The 21,700-nt window shown below is 39.4% G+C and overlaps 1 protein-coding gene across 1 annotated transcript in view; it reads left to right on the top strand.

The window, feature by feature from the left end:
• Positions 1 to 21,700, top strand: part of AFF2 (AF4/FMR2 family member 2) — a 343,762-nt gene that overhangs the window by 251,512 nt on the left and 70,550 nt on the right. The window contains exon 9 of the mRNA XM_042876295.1: positions 9,017 to 9,054. Within this exon, the coding sequence (XP_042732229.1) occupies positions 9,017 to 9,054 (38 nt within the window). The remainder of the gene's footprint in view (positions 1 to 9,016; positions 9,055 to 21,700) is intronic.

Raw genomic sequence — 21,700 nt, 5'->3', positions numbered from 1 at the left:
GCCCTTTTGCTTCTCAAATCTGGGAAACTCTTCCTTCATTAAGAGTAGGGACAAAACTTAGGATAGATTGGAATCCTGGAGGAATGAGTTAAAGAACTTTGCCACTGTAAAGAATCTAAAGGTATAAACTGTAAAGGAACTGAAGTAGAGGGGCTGTTTCAGAGACACTTGCCTAACTTCCTTTCCATTTTGGCGAAGAAAGTTATAACACACACAAAAGCTGCGAAAGTAGCAATTAGATGCACACCAAAAGTACATTTCATTATGAGGCTTCAAAACATCAGCACTTGTTCAGATAAGTCTCAGAGATCGAGATAGATACAAATAATTTTACTCATTCTGTTAGACCTGGACAACCAAGGAATACAGCAATTGTAGGGAGTGTCTGCACCTGCACAATGAAGTTCCAAGACATTATTTGAATTTATTTATTTTTCTCCTTCTTTCATTAGGAAATTTTTGAGAAGACTTATTTTTTTGCTTCTCTTGTAAATTTTTCTTGACCATTTTTTCTGTATCTTTGTCATTCTTAAGATACTTTATCATGTAATGATAACATACACGGGTGTAGAGTAAGCCCAGCAAGTAATGAATTTTTTGTTTTATTAGACTTCTGGGATATTGAATCAAACACACATTTGAAGAGAACCCATCAGTAAATAAGAATACAATACTACATTTTATTCCCAGCTAAATATTTTACATTTTCAAGGTAGGATTAGTCATCTGCTAAGCCTGGGTTTTTGTAATGAATTTGTAACAACTTATTTACTAAGAAATGTTGTGTATAACTAGAATTTCAATTCAGATCATTTTTTTTTCTTAAAGAAGTACTTCTCAGAATTGCAGAATCGTAGAATGGTAGAGGTTGGAAGAGACTACTTGGCTTCATCTAGATCAACCTCTCTGCTTCAGGCAGGATCACCTAAAACACATTGCCCAGGATCACATCCAGGCAGGTTTTTAATATCTCCAGAGAAGGAAACTCCACTGCCTTTCTGTGCAGCCTATTCCAGTGCTCAGTCACACAATGAAGAAGTTTCTCTCATGTGCAGATAGAACTTCTTGTGTTTGACTTGAGCCCATGGCCTCTTGTCCTGTTGCCAGGCACCACAAAAAACAGCCTGGCCCATCCCATTGATGCCCTTCCTTAAGATATTTGTACAAATTAATAAGATCGCCTCTCAGTCTTCTCCAGGCTGAACAGTTTCAGGTGTGAGGGTGTCGTGGGAGACAGTATTGAAAGCCTTGGTGAAATCCAGGTAGACGACATCCACTTGTCTCCCCAGAGTTTCTGTCATTCTGTCTCAGAAGACTAATCAGATTGGCTAAGCATGATTTTCCTGTAGTGAAGTCATGTGAACTGCCCCTGATCACCTCTCTTATCCTCCACATGCTTAAAGGTAGCCTCCAGGGTGAGCTATTCTATCACCTTTTCTGTGATGGAGATGAGGCTGACAGATCTATAGTTTCCCAGGTCCTCCTTTTCGCCATTTTTGAAGACTGAAGTGACAGTGGCCTTCTTCCAGTCCTCAGGTACCATTCCCATTCTGCATCATGATTGATGGAGTGCTGCCTAGCACTCGTGGATGCCTCCCATCAGGGTCCCTGGACCTGTGGGAGTTAAGTTTGCCCAGATGATTTCTACCACCGGTCTCCAACCAGTCCTGTTTATCATAATTTTTCCAACTTGGTTCAGATAGAACAATTCTTACGAAAAATCAAGCATCTCTTTAGTAAGGAGCTCTGTTCTGTACCTCAGCACTCAACAGTGACCAAATTGGTGTTGTGAGACCATTTAAATGTACTGGGTTTCATGAGATGTTCTGAGAGTTAATTCGCATCTGTAAAGGAACTTGAAAATGCTTTAGAATATAGTCCTACAGAAATTGACTTGATAGAATTTATAATGTCTTTTTTTTTTTTTTTTTTTTTTTTTTATGAAAGAGTAAAAATTTGTACACTTAGCAATTTTCTTCAAAAACATTTTTGGAAATGTAAATACTGTTTCACTTCTACCGTCAAGATACAATGATTCTTAAGTCCAGGCTTTTCTTAATATGGAATTGTCTGTCAAGGATGGGAATTGGTCACATTTTTAATTACACACTTAGTTTGGTTTTGACCACTGGCATGATGTAAACAGATTTGGGGAAAAATACTGACAGATGCCCAAATACAGTGTTTCTCAATTAAAAGCAGTTCTCTTCATGGATGCAGTTAACTCCTAACACAGAGACAACTGTTTTAGACTTGCTCACTTAAACTCTTTTTCATTTTACCTGGCCTCTGCTGTGCCAGCTGAAATTAAATTTCCTACTGGTAAAATTTTACCCTAAGTATTCTTGAGTGTCTCTTGGTAAAGCCATGAAGATTACTAAATTGCCAAAAGCAGTGATGAAATGTTCTCTGTAATTAAGACACAACAAGAGTCCAACGAACAGTGCTGATGTACAGAGATAATATGCACGATGACTTGTTATTTCAAACAATGAATCTCAAATGAACCATCCTATGTGTTTTGCTTTTGAAGGAAGTGTACTCATTTTCTAAAAATATAATGAGGAAAGTATCTTCATCATTGTTTTTGGTCCTACATATGATAATATTGCGCTTTTTGTCCTCAAGGTGGAGTTGACCTAGAACATCACGCATAGAATTTCAAATATGAGGTTGCTAACTTCATGTCAGAGACAATTAGCAAGAAGGAAATACAATCTCCTCTGTTGACATTAGGGGACAAATAGAGGAGAGTGTAACCAATGAAGTAAAGAAAAAAGAAAAAAAGTAAAGAAGAACAAGCCGCACATTTATGCATGCACCAATACATATTAATTCTTCAGTCCTCACGTTCAGGTTCATGTTTCCCAGCACAGTTCTAGATGTTTAGTTTGCTACAAGCACAGGAAGTCATAGACAGAACTAATCGTGTCATTACAGAATCAGTGCACAATACAGAGCAGTCAGGATCATAGATGACATATTCTGTACAAATAAAAGTGCATAGTATAATATCCAAGACAAGTGATAATCTACAGTCTGCTACAAATCAACAAATTTGAAGAGTGTCTTTGTTTTTATTGGATTGTTGAGCTGAGTCTGTGAGGTGTCTCTTCTTGACCCACAAGATAGAACAGCATGGTGGAATATAAATATGTGTTGAGTTGCTTAGATATTCATCTGGAAATACAGAACTGGTTAGAAACTAGGAGGTGAATGCAAATTAGGTTTGCAACAGCTCTAGAAAAAAAATTAAAGCATGGAGGCCTGTCTCCTGCTCTCACGATTCAATGGCTTGAAGTGCCATCTGTCTCAGGCGAAGAGACTCTTCAAGGCTCAGCAATTGCCTTCTCAGGTGGCTATCAGTACTTCTGAATCACGACTGTAAGGAGGCATTCTTAAAAAATACTGACATTTTCAAACTTCACTTCTGTAAAATCAAATGCTTCAAATACTGGATTTTCAACTCTGCAATGGAAATATTAATTTTCTTTGGAGAGCAGACATTTCCCCTTTAAAGCTTTTCTGAAAATCTAGTTTACCTTCAACAATTCCAATTATTTTGCACTGATATTTTTGAGCTGGCCTCTTGTGGCTTTATTCTTCTCAGGCCTTTGTGATGCAGGAAACATGTACTGACTGGACTACTTTTTCTGGTTCTTTCTTTTCAAAAGTCAGTCTGGTGACTGACAGTCATGAAGAAAAAGTGTCATTTTTCCCCTTCTGTGGTTCTTGTGCACAACCTAGAAGCAGCCAGACATTGTTCCTGTGTTAGCTCTTTTGTATCATGCTTAAATATCTGCTAATGAAATAAGTTTGTGGGTGTATTCACGCTACACAAATAAAGCACAGTGCAAATAATTCTTGAACAAGTCCTACCAAAATCGAGAGTAATGTAACATATAAAGAAGAAATATGGAGTAGAAGTCTTTCACGGGGTTGGGGTTAGTCTTTCACAGTTATAAAAGTCATAGAAGAACATCTCCAGGCAAAGTCTCTCCAATGAATGATCCTTTGTATCTTACTGCTTTTTATGTGTTCTTCAGCATCTTTTTTTCTTATTCATTACTACAGTCAACTGTTGAAATAAGGTCTTAAAGGAAAATCATAATTGGGGGGGGGGGGAGGAGGAAAGGAAATCATGAATTACAGTGCAATGATTGTCTAGTTCATTCTTGCTTCTATTTTCTAGTCATCCTAAATTATTTTAACGCACATTTTCAAGCTCTAAGTTAACAAAAGTCCCATGATGTAATTCTCTTAACACCTATTGAATGTTACATTATGCCAGCCCAATTTCATGCCACTCTTTTGCATCATCTTTTCCTTCTCAGTGTACATTTATCATGATTTAGGAGAATCCTGCCTACTCTATTTCAAGATAGTACTTTTAATACATTAAGTTTCAGAAATAATGTGGAGTTAGAACCAGTTTCTTACTTGTAAAGCCTAGGAATCTAAGGTAGAAAATAACTTTTATAATATATTTGTCTTTGAAATATCTTAAATTAATAATCAAAAGCTTGCATCAAGTCTAAAACAAATCAAACTTAGTCGTGAAGATGAGAAAGAGGAATTATTAACTGAGTAGCAAAGCTGATGGGGGCTCAATGAAATCATTTTGTTCAAAGATTAAAGGCGCTGAACACTGAAATAGTTTGAGGAGGATGGCTATGAACACATCTGACAAGAGCTGCTAAATTCAGTAATGATCAAAAGTTAATTATCAAAGCAGAGAGAACTACTCAACGCAGACAATTTAAAGTCAATAGCTGAGCAGCCCAGCAAAAAAGTAATTTGGGAGAAGTATTTTCCTATAATGAAGTTATATAAAAGTCATACATTTCAAAGAAACCCGCCTAAAACAAGATTGCATTCTTCCTGATCAGAGAAATATAATTAGCTCTAATTGACAGACCTGCTGTACACCAAATATTTTCAAACAATATGCTTCTGCATCAAAGCTTGATACGTAGAGTTACTCAATGTCACTTTGATTTTGCCTTTCTTTATCTTCTGCCACTGGGCGTGCTCATGATGTATCAACAAATATGCTTTGAAAAATGAATAAGCAGCACCTGCAAGATAAATAAAAGCAGAAGGCATTCTGCATTTCTGCGTCAGATAGTACCCCTGCCATACTGTGTGCTGTGCTTGACATCACGTTCCTACTCAGAGGCAAACTGCGTCATCTGAAATAGGAAATGACCAGTTGCTCTGTCATCCAACATTGAACTAGGCTACTATGTAGATTAACCTGAGAACTTGCAATATCATAGAATCATAGAATCATAGAATGGCTTGGATTGGAAGAGACCTCAAGGATGATCAAGCTCCAACCCTCCTGCAGCAGGAGGGCCGCCAACCTCCACATTTAATACCAGATTATTTTGCTAAAACTCTATAGGAGTGAACATATGTGTGGACAACAGTCTCCCCACAGTGTGCCTTTTCTTAAGAGCTAGGAAAGTGCCTTCTCCCAGTAATACAAGGGGAAAAATGAAAAATTTTTAATGTAAAAATCTGAGATATGTGTCGGAATGTACCTATGTAATCCCTTGTTCCTGAAGCTACCAAGTTTTAGAGTAAACATCAACATTGCTACGTAGTCAAAAATCAAATGCCCAATTTAGACTCCGTTCTTTAATATTCCATGACTTTCACATTGCCAGTTGTCACTATCTGAAATAACTTCATCTTCTTTAATCTTTCATGCAAACAGTTTAACTCATACCATCACGCACATGCATTCCAGAATATCCTCTGCTTCACATTATATTAGAATTGACTGCATTAGTATTTACTTCTGATCCTAGACACTCTTTGCTCTTCTGTTTTATTTTCCTTGTTTGTATTTTGATATCCATTTTTTGTAGTGACTTTTGAATAATTTAGAAGGAAAAAAAGCCAATATGAGATTTAGATGCATGTTTCACATGCCTGAAATCAGAGTTTTTGTAGTCCAGATATTTGGTATCTGGACCAAATGGAAGTGTCACTGCACAGTCAAAAAATCTTCTGCCATAGTGAAAGGATCTTTATAAACTTTAAAAATAATTCTAGTTCCTCGCAGGAGGGGACTATAACTTGACATTTAATGGGAGGATTGGGGAACTGAAATGTAGTTTTCAGTGATATTTTAATCCATTTTAAATGAAGTATTTGCATCTTGTTACATGTAGTTTATTATTTAGAAATATTCCTTAATAACATGCTTTTTTACTTTGTGTCTGCATGTGACAGCTAAAAAAATGAAGATTTGGGAGAGTTTCATTGGAAGGATGCACAACTCACACTATTTCACTAATGAGACAGGAATTCAATTTCATTTATAGGCTTCTTTGAGAAATCATAATTGGTTTGGGTACATAATATGCTTTTGTGCAATCTTAACTTCAGTTTTTCATGAGTTTCAAGTGTTTTATTTAGCATCTGTACTGTACAACTAAAAAAATTTTTGCCATCACACCTTCATCAATTTATGCTTTAAATTAAAAATGTAATCCAAGTGAAACAAATGCATCTTTCTTCACATTCTGGGAGCCAACCCAGGGTATTGTTGTTTTTCCTTGCCAACTGTCACAAGCCTTAATTCTTTCTCCCCAGCTTAAAGTTATTATTCAGGATTTCCACGGATTTAAACAAAGATTTTATCTTTGTAGTGATTGGAGGCAAAAGAGCCAAAATAGCAGATATTCTGATAAACTAGTCCTATTGTAGAGCCTAAAGGAGAGCTAATTATGGCAAAATTTGGAACCCAATTGTGTAGATCCCAGAGGATTCAAAAGTTAGTCAGTTTTCATAAGGAATTTAATTCCTCATGGGCTTATGTGATCATTTTTCAGGAAAGCTAATATTAGCAGTTCCTATGTGGGAACAATTTTATTTCCAAGCATAGCAGAGGTTAAAAAATCACCGAAATCCTTCTGTCCAATTTTTGGTAGGCTTTACAAAAATATCTCCACAGGTAATTGAGCAGTGAAACTTTCCTTTGTGTAGTAAGTTTATGGCTCAGTTGTCTTCTGCCTTTCCCCACGACCCATACTTCTAATTTCACTAATCATCTGACTGCTTCCCACATATAAATCTGTTATAGTCTGGTTCTGTGAATGCTAGAAGGAATTTCCTGAAATGGCACAGAGCACTAGTTTATCTGAAGGTGATGTCTCAAACCCTCCTGCACTAAAATGTGTGGGACCCTCCTCAAAAGGCACGCTGAAGAAGGGGAAAAGCATAATTGGGTGAAAGGAGGAGAAACAGGACCAGGCAAAGGTCTGGTAGCGGTTTTCTGCCTAGTCTTCCTGTTCACCCTCTTGGTGCATGGCCTGTGGTGGTTGCTTCTCTGGGGAGCTTGATTCTGCCCTCCCAGTCTCAGCCTAGCTAATGTCAAGAGCCTGGCCCAGCACCAACTTGGTGGATTAGTGGCAAATGCGTGCCTTGATTATACAACACAAAGCAGTGCTATGGTGAAACTGAACCACAAAATAACACTCACAGATATGGTTTCGTGCCTCTAGGCTTAAATAAAGAAGTGCAACTACCTCCTGTAGGACCCAGGGGAGGCTTTCCTTCCTCATCCATGAGACAAGCCTAGCACAGCTTATCGGACTAACCCCATTTAGCAGAAGCAGCGTGCACCGTGGTGATTAAGTAACAATATCAGCAGAGACCAGACCCTAGCAGAGTATAAAACAGCACAGAGACCACTACTGAGTGGGATCCCCTCTCAGCTGGACTGAAACCAACAAACATCAGGTCATATTATGCTCCCTAACAATATCTAGAAATCTCCCTTCTTGCCTGGGAATATTGGTTACGGCCCTCACTCAAAGAATTCTGGCTAGTAACATGCCTTAGGGGAATCAGCAGACTCCATTACTCGGTGATTCATGGAAAACTGAAAGTACACATCCCACTCTCACCCATCCCCCTTTTTGCATGTTAATTGTTGTGTGCTTTGCCAATACTGCTTGCTTGTTCATGTATGTTTGGAATTGTTATCTGTTGAGTGCTTGTCAACGGAGATTGTAATTGCTTAAGGACATTAAAAAAATTTATAGTTAACCACCTGACTTGTGGTCAGTGAAGTGTGTTAACTAAACTCTGCGCTACACTGCTGACAAATGTCAGGGAACAGCGCGTGGCAAAATGTTATTTACCTATTCTGAAAAATTGAGAGGTGATGCAAGGTTGGTTTAGATTACATAATTATGCTACAGAAACATTAAAAAAAAAATCTAAAATCCTCCACTAAAATCTTGAGCCATTTAACCAGTGTGATAGACTGGCATGTCTCTGCCATCAGTGCTCCTCACTGTGTTGCTTAGCAACATTTTAATTCAAGAAAAATCGAAGAAGATGAAATCCCCATGGAGAGGGAAACAGAAATAAGAGGGCCGTTGACAGATGATCTGAGTTGTTTCTTCTAATATACTGTGAAGATCACTGGCTCTTTTCATGAATGATAAATGAACTGTACACAGATCAATGGGTTCAGCAATAAACTGGAACCAGGCTCTATGTCTGAGGTGGTGCAGGCTGAGAGGGCCAAAGATTTACTCATTTAGATTATTTGAGTGTGTTTTCTCAAAGGTTTCATGAGAGGAAATTGATCCGAACATTTGGTCATCCCTTGCCCTTTCTGTTGTTGGCAAATAAAAACTGTTTTGGAAACAGAATCTGCTCTTCCCTTTAATTTTTCCTGTTTTTGTTTCTATTCTGGGTACGGGCAGATAAGTTGTGACAAAGGAGGCCAGACTCAGAATGGGAAGTGAAGTAATGTTCCTCAACAATGATAGCCACAAACAAGCCACACTCATATCACAAACTTGGGCAGAAGTGTTCAAGACCCTGAAAGGGGCCAGCTACTGAAGACATGTTCCCTCTGCCCTGGCCATGGCCATGTGTCAATGTGCTCTTCTGAAGAGCATCCAGTAGTCAGCACTTGGGTGCAGGTTTGTTGTGCTTAGTTGTGTTGTGTAATTGTTTGTCTCCCCCACCCCTCTTCTGTTTACAGGCTGCTGAAAAGACAAAATTGAGAAACATTCCTGTAAAGTAAGTTATTATTTTATCTATTGGAAAATGTAACTTGAATGAACTTCTTGTGTACAATCACTAAAAAGCCACACAGCAAGGAGGGCAGTAAAAGAGAAAATGGAATTCAGATTGCCCCTAATAATAGCTATTAGAAAGTCAGCATTGTTGAGGAAAGCTTTTGATTTCTCATGTGTCTCTAATGATTGCACTACCCAAGATTCATCCAGTTTCCATAAATTAATGTGTTGTCTATGAATAGCTGCCAAAAAATATCACAGTCATACTCAATACATAGCGCTCCTAGCCTTGGGGAGGTTTGTACATGCTAAAAAGATTACGATTTTTAATTGCAATCCTTGAGAAGGTCTGACAGGAGGGAAGTAACTAGGAATATGCCAAATGATTTCTAGACACATGGGAATATTTTGCACCTGTGTATCAAGGCTTTGCCATCCTGTTGATTAAGTGCTCTCTCACTTGCTATGTGTGTCTTTCTCACACCACACACAGATGTATGTTTCTGCTCTTTACAGTTGGCCTCTATGAAGTATGAGCAAGCTACCAGGGAGCAATTTCCAGGGCATTTCATGAAAAGTTCTTAAATCTTAGGGCACTAGCAGCAACACTCAACCGTTTATTATTGAATTAAGAAAGTTGCTTTATAGATGTCCTGGCTCCTTGAGAAAAGGCATTTTCAGTTAAAGCTACCAACATCAGTGATTCTCTTTAAATAACAAATGTTCCAGTCTTAATGGGCTTTCCTGCACCAATAAAACACAGATTTTTAGCTTCAATAGGTGATCATTGCAGTTTAACTAAATCCCAGTAACTGTATATTCCTGAGACAGAGTCAATGTTCTTGTTTTCACTGTAGTCTGCTTCTCATGCAGGTTTTGGACTAGAGTGGTTTAGTATTTGTAAGAACATGCACTGACAGAACTTGCAAATCACTGTGTTTTAGCACACATGGCAAAAGAATACAGTTTGACCTCTCACTGGGTTTCCATCATGTACAGTCATTTATACCTTATAAAGTGAACACAAGATGTGTACGAACACTCCTTGGAGTGATTAGACAAGATGCAAGATAGTCATAAATCACTCTCTCTTTATGTTTCATTTAATCTGATAAAAATTAGAAATAGGATCCAGTGGGGACTTGGTAGCACATTAAACTTTTAATGTAACAAGAGACCTTTCTTGCCTGTAGGGCTAGTTCAAATTCAGTGCAAGCTGAATTAAAGTCATTGTTACCTGGTGGTTTGTTTAATAGAAAGTATGAAATGAGCTGTGATTTCAGTTCATCTTCTAGAGAATCGAGGAGCTGTAAGGTGATGAGAGTCCTGGGGAACAACTCCGAAGCAGTCATTTTTCATTAACTCACTTTTTTAATATTTTGGGTCAAATTCTCAGGAATGGCTCAACTAAATTGAGTTTCCCCAAGTGAGACAAAGATATTGAGCTTTGCAGTCATTAAATAGCATATGTGTGATACTGATGCCCAATTACTCTGTAAAAAAGATTTGGGTGTACAGAAGTGGGGGATTTAAGCTAAATAATTATTTTATGGGCCTTAAATAAGAATAATGTTTTGAAATGGAAGAAGGCCAGATGGACAGCCTGATTCCTTCCACCTACATGTGCATATTTCACCATGTCTTTTTCCCCCAAATGGTTGTTTTACTTCTCTCTGACTGTATTCATGGTTGCAGCTTCAATTAGTACCCTAGGGAATCTGTAATACATATTAATTACAGTCTGTATAATGAACAGCTGATAAATCTGCCTCCTTTTTGAGTGAAATGTAACTATTTAAGTTACCTGTATCCAATTACAATTTTATGCTAAAATATTACCTCTTAGGGCAAAAGCAAAAATAGCATCTCTAAAATAGCAGTTGTAGACATAGATTACATTTACATAGGTTGCTCTGAAAGTTATAGCATCACAGAATCATAGAATGGCTTGGGTTTGCCCTTGTCCTATCACTACCTAGCAGTGTAAAAAGTTGATTTCCCTCCTGCTTATAAACTGCCTTTAAGGTTCAGTGAAATCTCCCCTGAGCCTGCTCTTCACCAGGTGAAACTAGCCCATCTCCGTTGGTCTTTCTTTGTAGGAGTGGTTCTCCAGCCTTCTGAGCATCTATATGGTTCCTCTGGACCTGTTCTTTCCAGAGCTGAGGGCCCCAGACCTGTACCTAGTGCTCTAGATAGGCCTTCATGAGGGCAGAGTAGAGAGGGACAATTACCTCATCACATCCCTCTCCCTACTGTTTAACCCTCTGTTGATGCAGTCCAGAATACTGTTTACCTTCCAGGCTACAAGTGCACTGGTGGCTCCTGTCCATCTTTTTGTCTACTAGGACACCCCAGTTTTTCTTCACAGGACTGCTCTCAAGTAGTTCTCCCAGTCTTTGCTTATATCTGAGATTGTCCCAACCCAAGAGCCACACCTTGCGCTTGTTGAACCTCGTTAGGTTCACATGCGCCCACTTTTTCAGCCTGTCCAGGTCACTCTGGATGCCTTTCTTCTGTTCTGTCAACTACACTACTCAGCTTGGTGTTATCAGCAAACCTGAGTTTGCTGTGTCATTGATAAAAATGGTAAACAGCACCACTCCAAAGATGGATCCCTGGGGACACCGGCCATCTGCCCAAGTGGAGGTGATCACTTGATCGCTCTTGTCCTTGCTGAAACACAGCACTGTGCTCACAGCACTGTGGTTTCCATCAACATTCAGCAAAGTGTCGATGAATGCCAGTGGGTGCCACTTTTTTCCTCATGGAGGAATTCATTGACACACCTTTGTTCCCTACGCTGTTCCATGTCAGACACCATTTTGTCAGACTGCCCCTTCGCTGCCATCTTTCGCACAGAAACAAAATGCAAAGGAATATTGCTGGATAGGGTTCAGCCTCTACTGCCATTCCACCAACAGCTGTCTCTGATGTCATGAGCTAACATCAGAACATGGTAGGCATTACTTTCGGAGCAGCCCTGGTATACAAGCAGCACAGCCTCACTAAGTATGCCTCAAGCATGTCTAGCTTTTAGTGCTGTTGCTTTTGTAGCTCTGAAATCTGAAAGAGAATTTTGTTTGAATTTTAATGTTCTTCAGCTATGCAAAATAAAGTTGGTAGCTTCCATTGTCATAAGGGTTGAAAGCTGTACAGATTCCTTCTGCCATATGTGACTTACCACATTCATTTTTCAAAACACATTTCTTTTATTAAGACATATGTGATAGTACACTTCTGCAAATGTAAATTGCTTTTGGCTAAAAGCCATGCACTAATAAGTTGAATTGAATCTAGCTGCATTTGACATCTGTTACAATATACATATATGTATATAAATATATAAAAATACATATTATCTGTTGTCATTAGCATTAAAAACTTCCTTGTTTTTATGTTGCTCTGACATAGTTCTTATTTCCCAAACCTGGAATCAGAAATAATTCCCTTTTAAAGACTGTTGTTTTCATAATATCCCTAGTTCAGTCTTAATAGTACCACAGCTTACCATGCTAGTTAAGGAACACAAGAAAGATTATTGTAGAAATAGTCTATTTGCTTTTGTTGCTTGGTTATTAGAATCGCAGAGCCATAGAGTATCTTGAGTTGGAAGGAGCCCAAAAGATTCATCGAGATCCAATTCCTGGCTCCACACAGGACCACCCAAAATCCAAACCTTATCTCTGAGAACCATATCTAAATTCTCCCTGAATTCCAGCAGCTTGGGGCTGTGACCCTGTAGAGCCTGTTCCAAGCCCAACCACCTCCTGGTGAAGAACTTCTTAACACCCAGACTCTCATCTGACACATTCTGTACACTTCCCTTGGGTCATTTTGCTGTAACATGAGAGCAGAGATCTGGGGTCAAAAAGATGCTCAGAGCACCTGACCTATGAATAGGCTGACGGAGACAGGCTTGTTCATCCTGGAGAAAAGAAGGCTCCAGGGAGACCTCATTGCAGCCTCCCAGTACTTAAAGGGAGGTACTTAAAGCAGGAGGCAAATCAACTTTTTACATGGGTAGGCAGTGATAGAACAAGGGGGAATGTTTTCAAACTAAAAGAGGAGAGATTTAAGTTAGTTGCCAGGGGATACATTTTCAGTGAGAGGGTGTTGAGACCCTGGCATTGCTACCCAGATAATCTGTGGGTGCACCATTCTTGGAGATGTTCAAGGTCAGGCTGAATGGGCCCTGATTTAGTGGTTGGCTACCCTGCCCATGGCAGGTGGTTGGAACTGGATGATCTCTGAGATCTCTTCCAGCCCAAGATGTTCTGTGATCCTGTGTCAGTGCTGCCCTCCCCTGTGAGGGGCTGCAGGCTGCCATGGGACCTCTCCTCAGCCTCCTCTTCTCTGGACTGAACAAACCATGGGAGCTCAGCTGCTTCTCGTACATCTTGCCCTCTAATTAATGTTGCAGGTTTCATGTATAGGGGAAGCTTACTTACTATTTATTTTGTTGAATCCTTCCGTTGCCTAAAACTTCAGGAGGGGAAAAAGAAAACCAAGGAAGTTTTCCTTCTACAGTTCAATTAAGCAGTTATGCAACTGATTTCTTACTATCCGAGAGTTTGTAGGTGCTTAGACTCAGTTCATCTGGTTCATATCAGTTATACAAACTTCCTGAAGGTCAGAGGAATGCAGGTGGCATTTGATTTCTTCAGATGGCATGATCTCAGTTGCATGTTGTTTATAGCACGACAAGAAGACACAACACATGCAGAGGAACTCATCTTAATATATTGGTAGCCTCATCTAACATACTACTACTATTAAGAAGCACACAGAAAGTAGCTGGGAAGTCTCTGCGCCTGCCGAACTGACTTTTTTTGGTGAAAATAATGCAATTACTTCTCCAATAGCATAAGACCCTTTTCTGTCATATGTGGCATCAGAGTCACCCTACAACTGCAGATTCTATTAACTTTAACTTGTTTTATACTCCTCTTTCTCTGTCATAAAAGGAGCACTTGCTGTCCATCACAGACTTTATCCATATTTATACTGACAGACAGTAGCAGGGAAGGGATTTCTTGTATGCAAAGTCCTAGACACTTTCTTACTTGCTAGTCCTTATCATGCTGTTCCCATCCCTGAGTCTGAAAGAAGTAACATTACTTAACCAAGTTTACCCTGTGGACACTTTCTGATTTCTAAAGAGCTGTTACATGAGAAATTGTTTTCAATTACGACATATCCAGAGGAAATAATCTATTATATACTCTGTGATTTGGATTCTCATTAAAATTCAATAGCAGCCTTGTTCTGAAATCCAGCTGATGATCACAGTTCTCGGGCTTTTTTCCAGACCTAGGTTTGGCCTAGGAGCCAAAAGGCATCATATTTGTGTTGAGTTGACCAAATCACTTGTCCCTTGGCTCAGTGGGTCGAGCTGCAGGATCCTATCAGATCTGAGCACTGTCAGGGTTAAGCCTTGCTTTCAAGTACAAATAGACTTTGCTTGGCAGCCTGTACACTAATGTAGTCTGAAGGTCTGCTAGCTCGGTACTTTATTACTGCCAGTGGCAGAATGTGGGGAAAGGACAGAAATTAGAGAAGCAACCTTCAAAGCAGAAGATCTCCCATTTTCCTGTGCACAACAGTTCACACTTTCATCACCTCACATCCTGTGTTTAGGAGTTACCAATGCACTTACTCTTCATGCAAAATCTCATTTAAAATCTGTTTGTACCTTTTGTCCCCACAGCATCCTGTAGCACTGAACACTACAGTGCTTGAAAAAGTACTGTATTTTGTTTATTTAAAACCCTTTTCCTCACAGGAATACATGCAAGTAGCTATGTCATTCAGAAGAACAAAAGATTACTTGCTATTTCTCATTCATGATACAACGTCTCTCTACTGTGTAGACCAAGGAGTTTTCCTACTCAAAAGCCACTATTAATAATGCTGTCTTCCCTCTGAGAGTGTGAGTCCACTGAGCTAAAGCAACCAAAGGCAATTGGGAAAGGAAGACTTTGAGGCAGTCAGTCAGATGGAGGCAGTGGTTAGGAAGATAACTGGTTTCTTTTTATTCTTTTCCACATTGGAGAGATGAGTTCTTTGTATGGTGCTGCTCTTCTGACTGAGAACTGGCTCAAAAGCTTCAGATTGCACTCCTTTATGAAAATGACCACAGGGACTCATTGGGAAAATGCAGTCAGTTGAAAGAATGATTTAGTTAAAAACCTGGTTTCATCCAGCACAGCAGAATTAAATAATTTTTTAAGATATATATGTATACTTTTTTTTAATAAAAAACGAATATTTTTAAGAGCAGCTCTTGTACTCCATGAACTTCTGTAGAACTATAGAATATTCAAATTGACTTCTTGCTTTGGGAAAGAAAACTCTGGCTTCCTTGAGTGTCCTTTATCCTCTCTTCTATTACAGGGCTTTAAAATCTTCAATAGAAAGCGTTGCCATTTCCCCCAAACACCTGCACATGTTTAAATTTGCTGTAGACTTAATGACTACCAGGTTCATGTTTTAGGGTTATAGCTTATGTTAAAATCCTCCTGCTTTTTATATTTTTGAAATATATTTGTTTTCCATCACTGACAAGACCAGCCACATGTTTGTTAACCAGAAAGATTTTTGGTGCTTATTGTTTTTTCCTGCCATAAAACTCATCTTCTTCTCAGAAGGCCATCAGACTTGGTACAATTTTCTGTTCCAGCCATTGCTGGAATTGCAACCCATTAACTGTTGATATCTTGACATTTCAATTGACCTCTCATTTGCAAAGCACAGTCGTATTTTTTGTGGCCTTTTCATCCTTCGTTATAAATGGAATAGGAATGACTATTTCCACTGTTTGCATTTAAAAAAAAATACCTTTGTTTTACCAGCTGGAATGGCACCTTGTTTTTCCCTTCCTGGGTAGACTTGCATGGAAGGTCTAAGGTCTAAGCAAGTCATGCAGAGCCAGAGGATTCTCTTATTGACTCAGTATGCAGGAGGGCAAACAGGTCAGACTCCGAGGGTCAGTTAATATATGCTGTAATAGTGGTAACCATAAACAGATCTTTTGCTCCTGTTGTCGAATGTGCAGGCCACTGAGCTGGGTCTGATGGTTTGTTTTTGCTGGTCAGATCAGGCACTTGTAACCAACAGAGATGGTGGTGTGACACTGGTAGTCATGTTCAGCAATATCTGCTGTAGGAAAAAAAATACAAAGGTTGTGTAGGTTGAAAAAAAACCTCTCATCTATGTATGGGAAGGTGTCCATGTATACGTATGCATGTGTATATGTACATGCATATCTTCGTAGCCTCATTTATGCAGGCATATGTATATGAGTAGATGTATATATGAATCTAAAGGACATTTGCTAAAGAACTTGAAATCAAACCACATTCAAATAAACAAAAAGCCAAGACTTGCTATAAATCTCATTTTCAGTGAAACTCCCAGGCAATTTACAGCCATCACTTGTTAGTCTCTGCTTATAAACGTTCCTTAGTCCATATCTGTCTAACTACTAAATCAGCCAGCACCAATTGAATTAGCTCTAAAAATCCATTACAACACAGGGCCTAAACTGCCTGCCCACATTCATTTCTCGAAGAAATCCATTCATATTTATGTTTTAATACTTTAAGTCTAGCATGTGAAAGCACTCAAATCCCCAGCAGAAATCCAGGGAAAAACCTGCTTACAGGCAATTATAGACAATGTTCTTTAGTCCGTGATCCTCCTAGTCTGTCCACTTAGGCATCCGCACAGTTGCAGAGTTCGGTCTATCAGATCAGTTTCTTGCACCAGCAATCAGGTCCCTCAGAGAACTGGCCAAACTCAAAATACCACTGGTTCTGAAAGCTGGCCCACATGGTTGCCTCTGTACAGGCACACAGAGCTTCCAGTGACGTGGGCACTTGGAGTATCACTATGAAAGCCAAACGCATTGGTATACAGAATCACACACAGAATCACAGAATCACCCAGGTTGGAAGGGACCTCAAGGATCATGTAGTTCCAACCCCCCTGCCTAGCAGGGCCACCAAACATACACATTTAGATCAGGTTGCCCAGGACCCCGTCCAACCTGGCCTTAAACACGTCCAAGGACGGGGCATCCACAACCTCCCTGGGCAGCCCGTTCCAGGGCCTAACCACTCTCCTTGTAAAGAAGAGAGAGTTTTATTTAGGGAGCTTTATTTAGGGAGCTACATTTCTTAGCAAAATGTGAACTCCAGAAATGTTGCAAGGGATTATTTTACTCTTACAAGTTAAAGGTTACTGTTGGAAATGGATTATAAAACTGCCGCTCTTAAATTGTTTGCAAAGAAATGCACACATTAAATCCTTTTTGATGATAGCACACTAATCCCTAAATACTGATTTTTATGTAAATTTTGACTCTTGCAAAGCTCTGACAATTCAGCTATTCCCATGTGGTTTTATCAGACCTCAATTTCTCCTTTAGATCTTTTTTCTTTTCTGCAGTACCTTTTGCTTTATTCCAAAGTCATCACAGCAGCTGGAAGATATAGTGCTTTAGACATAAAATGATAACTCTGTTTAATATTTTACCTTTATTTTCTGAATTTTGTCCCTCTGACACATCTTGTTAGATATATTTTTATCAGTCCAAAGGATAACCACAGTAGGGCTATTTTTATTTCTAAGGAAATGATGCATGATAACAACTGGCAGGCCCCAAAACAGTAAATCAGTCCCATCCCAACCACAGAATGTATTAAAAGTCTCTAGCCTGTGATAATAAGTTATAATTCACTTGACTAGCAGTTTGTTTGAACTTTAAGTTGTGCAAATGAGTCACATCGGTTAAGTCTGAAATATGGAATTGTTTGTATTTTGAAGGTTTTTGGCTACCCACCACAACAGGTACCTGGAAAGAGAACAGTGCATTTTTGAAGTGAAAAGTTTCTGACTTGATTGTATAACTTGTAGTAGATGGTGAAATTGCCACACATCCTGTGTGAGCACAACGTTTGCTTACAAGACAGTGAGATGGGACACTCTGAGAGCTCATTCATCTGATCTCTTACAAATCTGAGCACACACCATCAATACCAAGCACTGCTGAATCCAACCACACACACTGGCTGCAGCTCCTGAGCCAAAGTCGGTGCTCAGGAGCCACCACACAACTTTGGACTGCTAGAGTAAACTTTTCTTCAGCATATTTTTTATTCACTGAGAAATGCATATTCCACTTGACCTTTTGTGTAAAAATTACCACGACTATTGCAGCTGGGCAAAAATATGCATTTTCTCTTTAACTGGGTCACTTTTGTTACTTTTCCAAACTACATTTTCTCACCTTTGTTGTGACATAGTTTGTCAAGATTAAATGTAGGTCGGATTTTGTAGGTTTTAGGAAAAAAAAATGAAGTGAAAGTTTGAACCAAACAAAAGCTCTTATCCTCATGTGTTCCTTTGAAAATCAGCCAAGGTCAATATTTTTTCCAATTTGTTGTAGATCAAAGGAGGATGCGGGTTCTCCCCGTTCTCGTGCTGTATTGTTGGTCATTTTAGGCTTTGTACTTGTCTTCCTCATTATTAACTTTAAGTCTCTTAGCATTTACTCAAATAATTATTCTAAGTGTTTGCCTTGGGCATCGTGGTAAGTAACAGCTGTTTTCTAACTACCTGTGATCTTTTCAAAATTTATGCTCTAAAAATGTGTTTCTGAGCAAAGATATTGCAACCAAGCAACAGATACAAGCAAAATCAAAGAAAACACCTGATCCCAGCATGAATGGGAATATTTTGCCTGCTGGCTTCAGAATAGATCCCTGAATCCCACACAGGAACCAACCAGATCACATGTACTCTTGAATTTTACTGCTATGCCACCTTTGTCCTCATGGAAGAAAAATAATGAGAGCAAGTAGTTTTAGTGTGCTTACATGAGTATCTAATTTACTTAGGGTCTAGCACTGTATAGATATTCTCCAGATGAAGATTCCTGCCTTTGAGAGCCTTCCTGAGACAATGAAAGCTACCTGGCAGTGGAATTTGACTGAGTCTATCATAAGCCTCTTAGACATTGGAATCCCTCTGTCTGCTCTCTTGCTTCACTGGAACTTCTAATTTTACACTGGAGTGAGAGGGGAGAATGAGGTTTCCTTGGTCCTGGCTTTTGTCCTCTTGGTAATAAATGTAGAATGTTCCTAAAATAATGCCTCCTCTTTATTTCTGTGGAAATTACAATAGATGCAAAAAGTACAAGATTTTGTAGCTGAGCAAATTCTCAGCTACAAAACAGTATTTTTCAGTATAGTCACTACCATCAGTGATGTAATTTCAGCAGTGATGAACAAGATACCACACTCATAAGCATCTGCACCAGCAGAGATGACCATCAGTTGCTGTCACCACTGCTGAAACACACCACCCACCCCTCACTCTGCTCATATCTACTGTTTGGTCTCCCTACACATTCAGCAAGCATCAGTGGATGCCAGTGGGTGCTGTTACATCCACGCAGAGGAATTCAGTAGCACACCTTTGTTTTATTTGCACTTCCATGTCGGATGGCATTCTGTCAGATTGCCCCTGTACTGCCATCTGTCACACAGCAACAAAAACAGAATATTGGTGGGAGAATATTGCATCTACTTCCATCTCATCACATTCACCTCTGATGTCATAGGCCAACATCATAACGTAGGAGGCATTACTTTTGGAGCAGCACTCATAGTGGGTTTCCTCTGCCTTGTGAGGTCATTGAGATAGGACAGAATAAGGGTGGTGCTCTGATATCAAAGTATTCTCCTTGTTAGCTTTGCTGATATGTCCCTCAACAAGAGCTTGTCACATAGCAAGCAGCCCTTTACTTTGGTGGTAAAATATGTGATAAAAAGAAAAACAGGTATCTTTCAAATGTTTTTCTTGTGTGTGTGTGTGTGCTTTTGTTTGGTTGGTTTTTTTAATATAAGTACAAAAAAAAAATCTTCTGCTATTTGAGAGAAACAGGAAAAAAAATCCAGTCATTTAGGATCGATGAATACAAAAGAAAGGAAATAACACTGCTACAAGGTTAATTTTGCCTAGTACAACATTTCCTAGTATTGAATTGCCTGATATACTCCCTCAGGGATTGCTCCTGCACTTGCAATAATCGAGGCTGATTTTATTGGAAAATCACCTCTGGATGAGATACATACTCTGGAGAGAACTTTTCATGGGTACAAATAGGTTTTTGGTGCCAGTGCCATGTTGCCCAGGCCAGCACAGTTATAGTTCCCAATCTGTCTGTTCATTCAAGCAGCAAATTCATTAGCAGCCCTTCTGGCAGGATAGAAAAATAGACATATTAGGGAAATTCACTTTGAATTGTTTTCAGGATTTGTTGGATAACAGTTCAGTAATCAAATTGCGCCTCCTAACAAGAGCATTAAATATTTTTATTAATAGTGGCAGAGAGGCTGCAGATACTCTTTTAAGTGCCGAACATTTTACCACAGCGCTATGTCACTTGCAGAGATCACGGATTAAAGAAGAGATTTGCATAGTTGGAGTGGGGGTGCTTGTAACATCTGAGCTGAGTTTTTCTTTGTGTTGCTGTGAGTGGTGTAACTCCCACGTTACAGATGTAACGTGTGTTCAGTATCAGCTCATCCATCAGGCCTTGTCAGCTTGCTGGCTCTTTAACTGTAGAAGCGGGCTGCATCTCGACATCTCTCTACCTATGGGATGTAGGTTCAGATATACACAGTGGCTTCCAGGCCTTGTCGAGTGGAAACCAAGCATATTGTAAACAGAGCGCATTCTGCCTCCAGCCAGGAGAAGGGACGCGCGGGGCAGCACTGTTCCAGGGCCCTACGCTGACCTTGTGGTGCCTTTGTGTGGAGGCTGGAGAAGTGCTGGGAAAAGGTTGATTCAGGGAGATGGGTGAGCAAGGAAGAAAAATCAAGGAGACTGGCACAAGGATGGTGGGAAAAAAAAATAGCTTTCTAAAGAAAGCTGGAAAAGCATTTGCACTCAGGAATTTACTGCACTGAGCTCCAGGAACTGACGGATTTAAAAATTAGGATTGTAAAATATAATCTCTATACTCTGTTTCCTAATTCCTGTTGTCTTCATTGTTTCATGGTCAAGAGGAGAGTCGTCCTTGGTATCAATCATAGTAAGCTACGAAGACAAAGGAATAAGCAGCATGTGGCTCAGCACTTTTGAGTCTAGCAATCCAGTAGCAACCCTCTGCATTCAGCTGTAGTTCAGTTCCCAGTGGGCTTTACTTTGATGATTAGATATATTGAGCTCCTCATGTCATTCAAAGACAGCAGCATTTCCTATGGGTTGACGTTAGGTTCCTCTCACTTCATTTCAATTTTCCATAACCGGTGTCATTGCATTTAACAGTTTCTTCATAATGGAACTTCACGTTGAATCAGATTAGTTTTTAAAGTGAAAGAGCACCGTGAAAAAAGTCGTTTGAAACACTGATCTCTGGAAAAATCCTTACCACAGTGAAAATGGGGAGAAATTATCTATTGATTTCCCCTAAAGACATTTAGGTGCCCAGTCCCTAGATCATTAAGGAATACTCAGAAAAAAAAAGTTTTTGTGATTAGCATTCTTTACAGGACTTACACTGGCTCCTTGCCGGAGCCATTGCTATGTGAAATAAATAGAAAATATTTGTTCACTCATATTTGAAATCAAAACTGTGG

Source organism: Lagopus leucura, unplaced genomic scaffold (assembly GCF_019238085.1).
Source record: "Lagopus leucura isolate 7727_CA_CO unplaced genomic scaffold, USGS_WTPT01 Super-Scaffold_100016, whole genome shotgun sequence".
NCBI lineage: Eukaryota > Metazoa > Chordata > Aves > Galliformes > Phasianidae > Lagopus > Lagopus leucura.
Note: the sequence above shows the minus strand (reverse complement) of the source record. Positions and strands in the feature narration are given on the sequence as shown.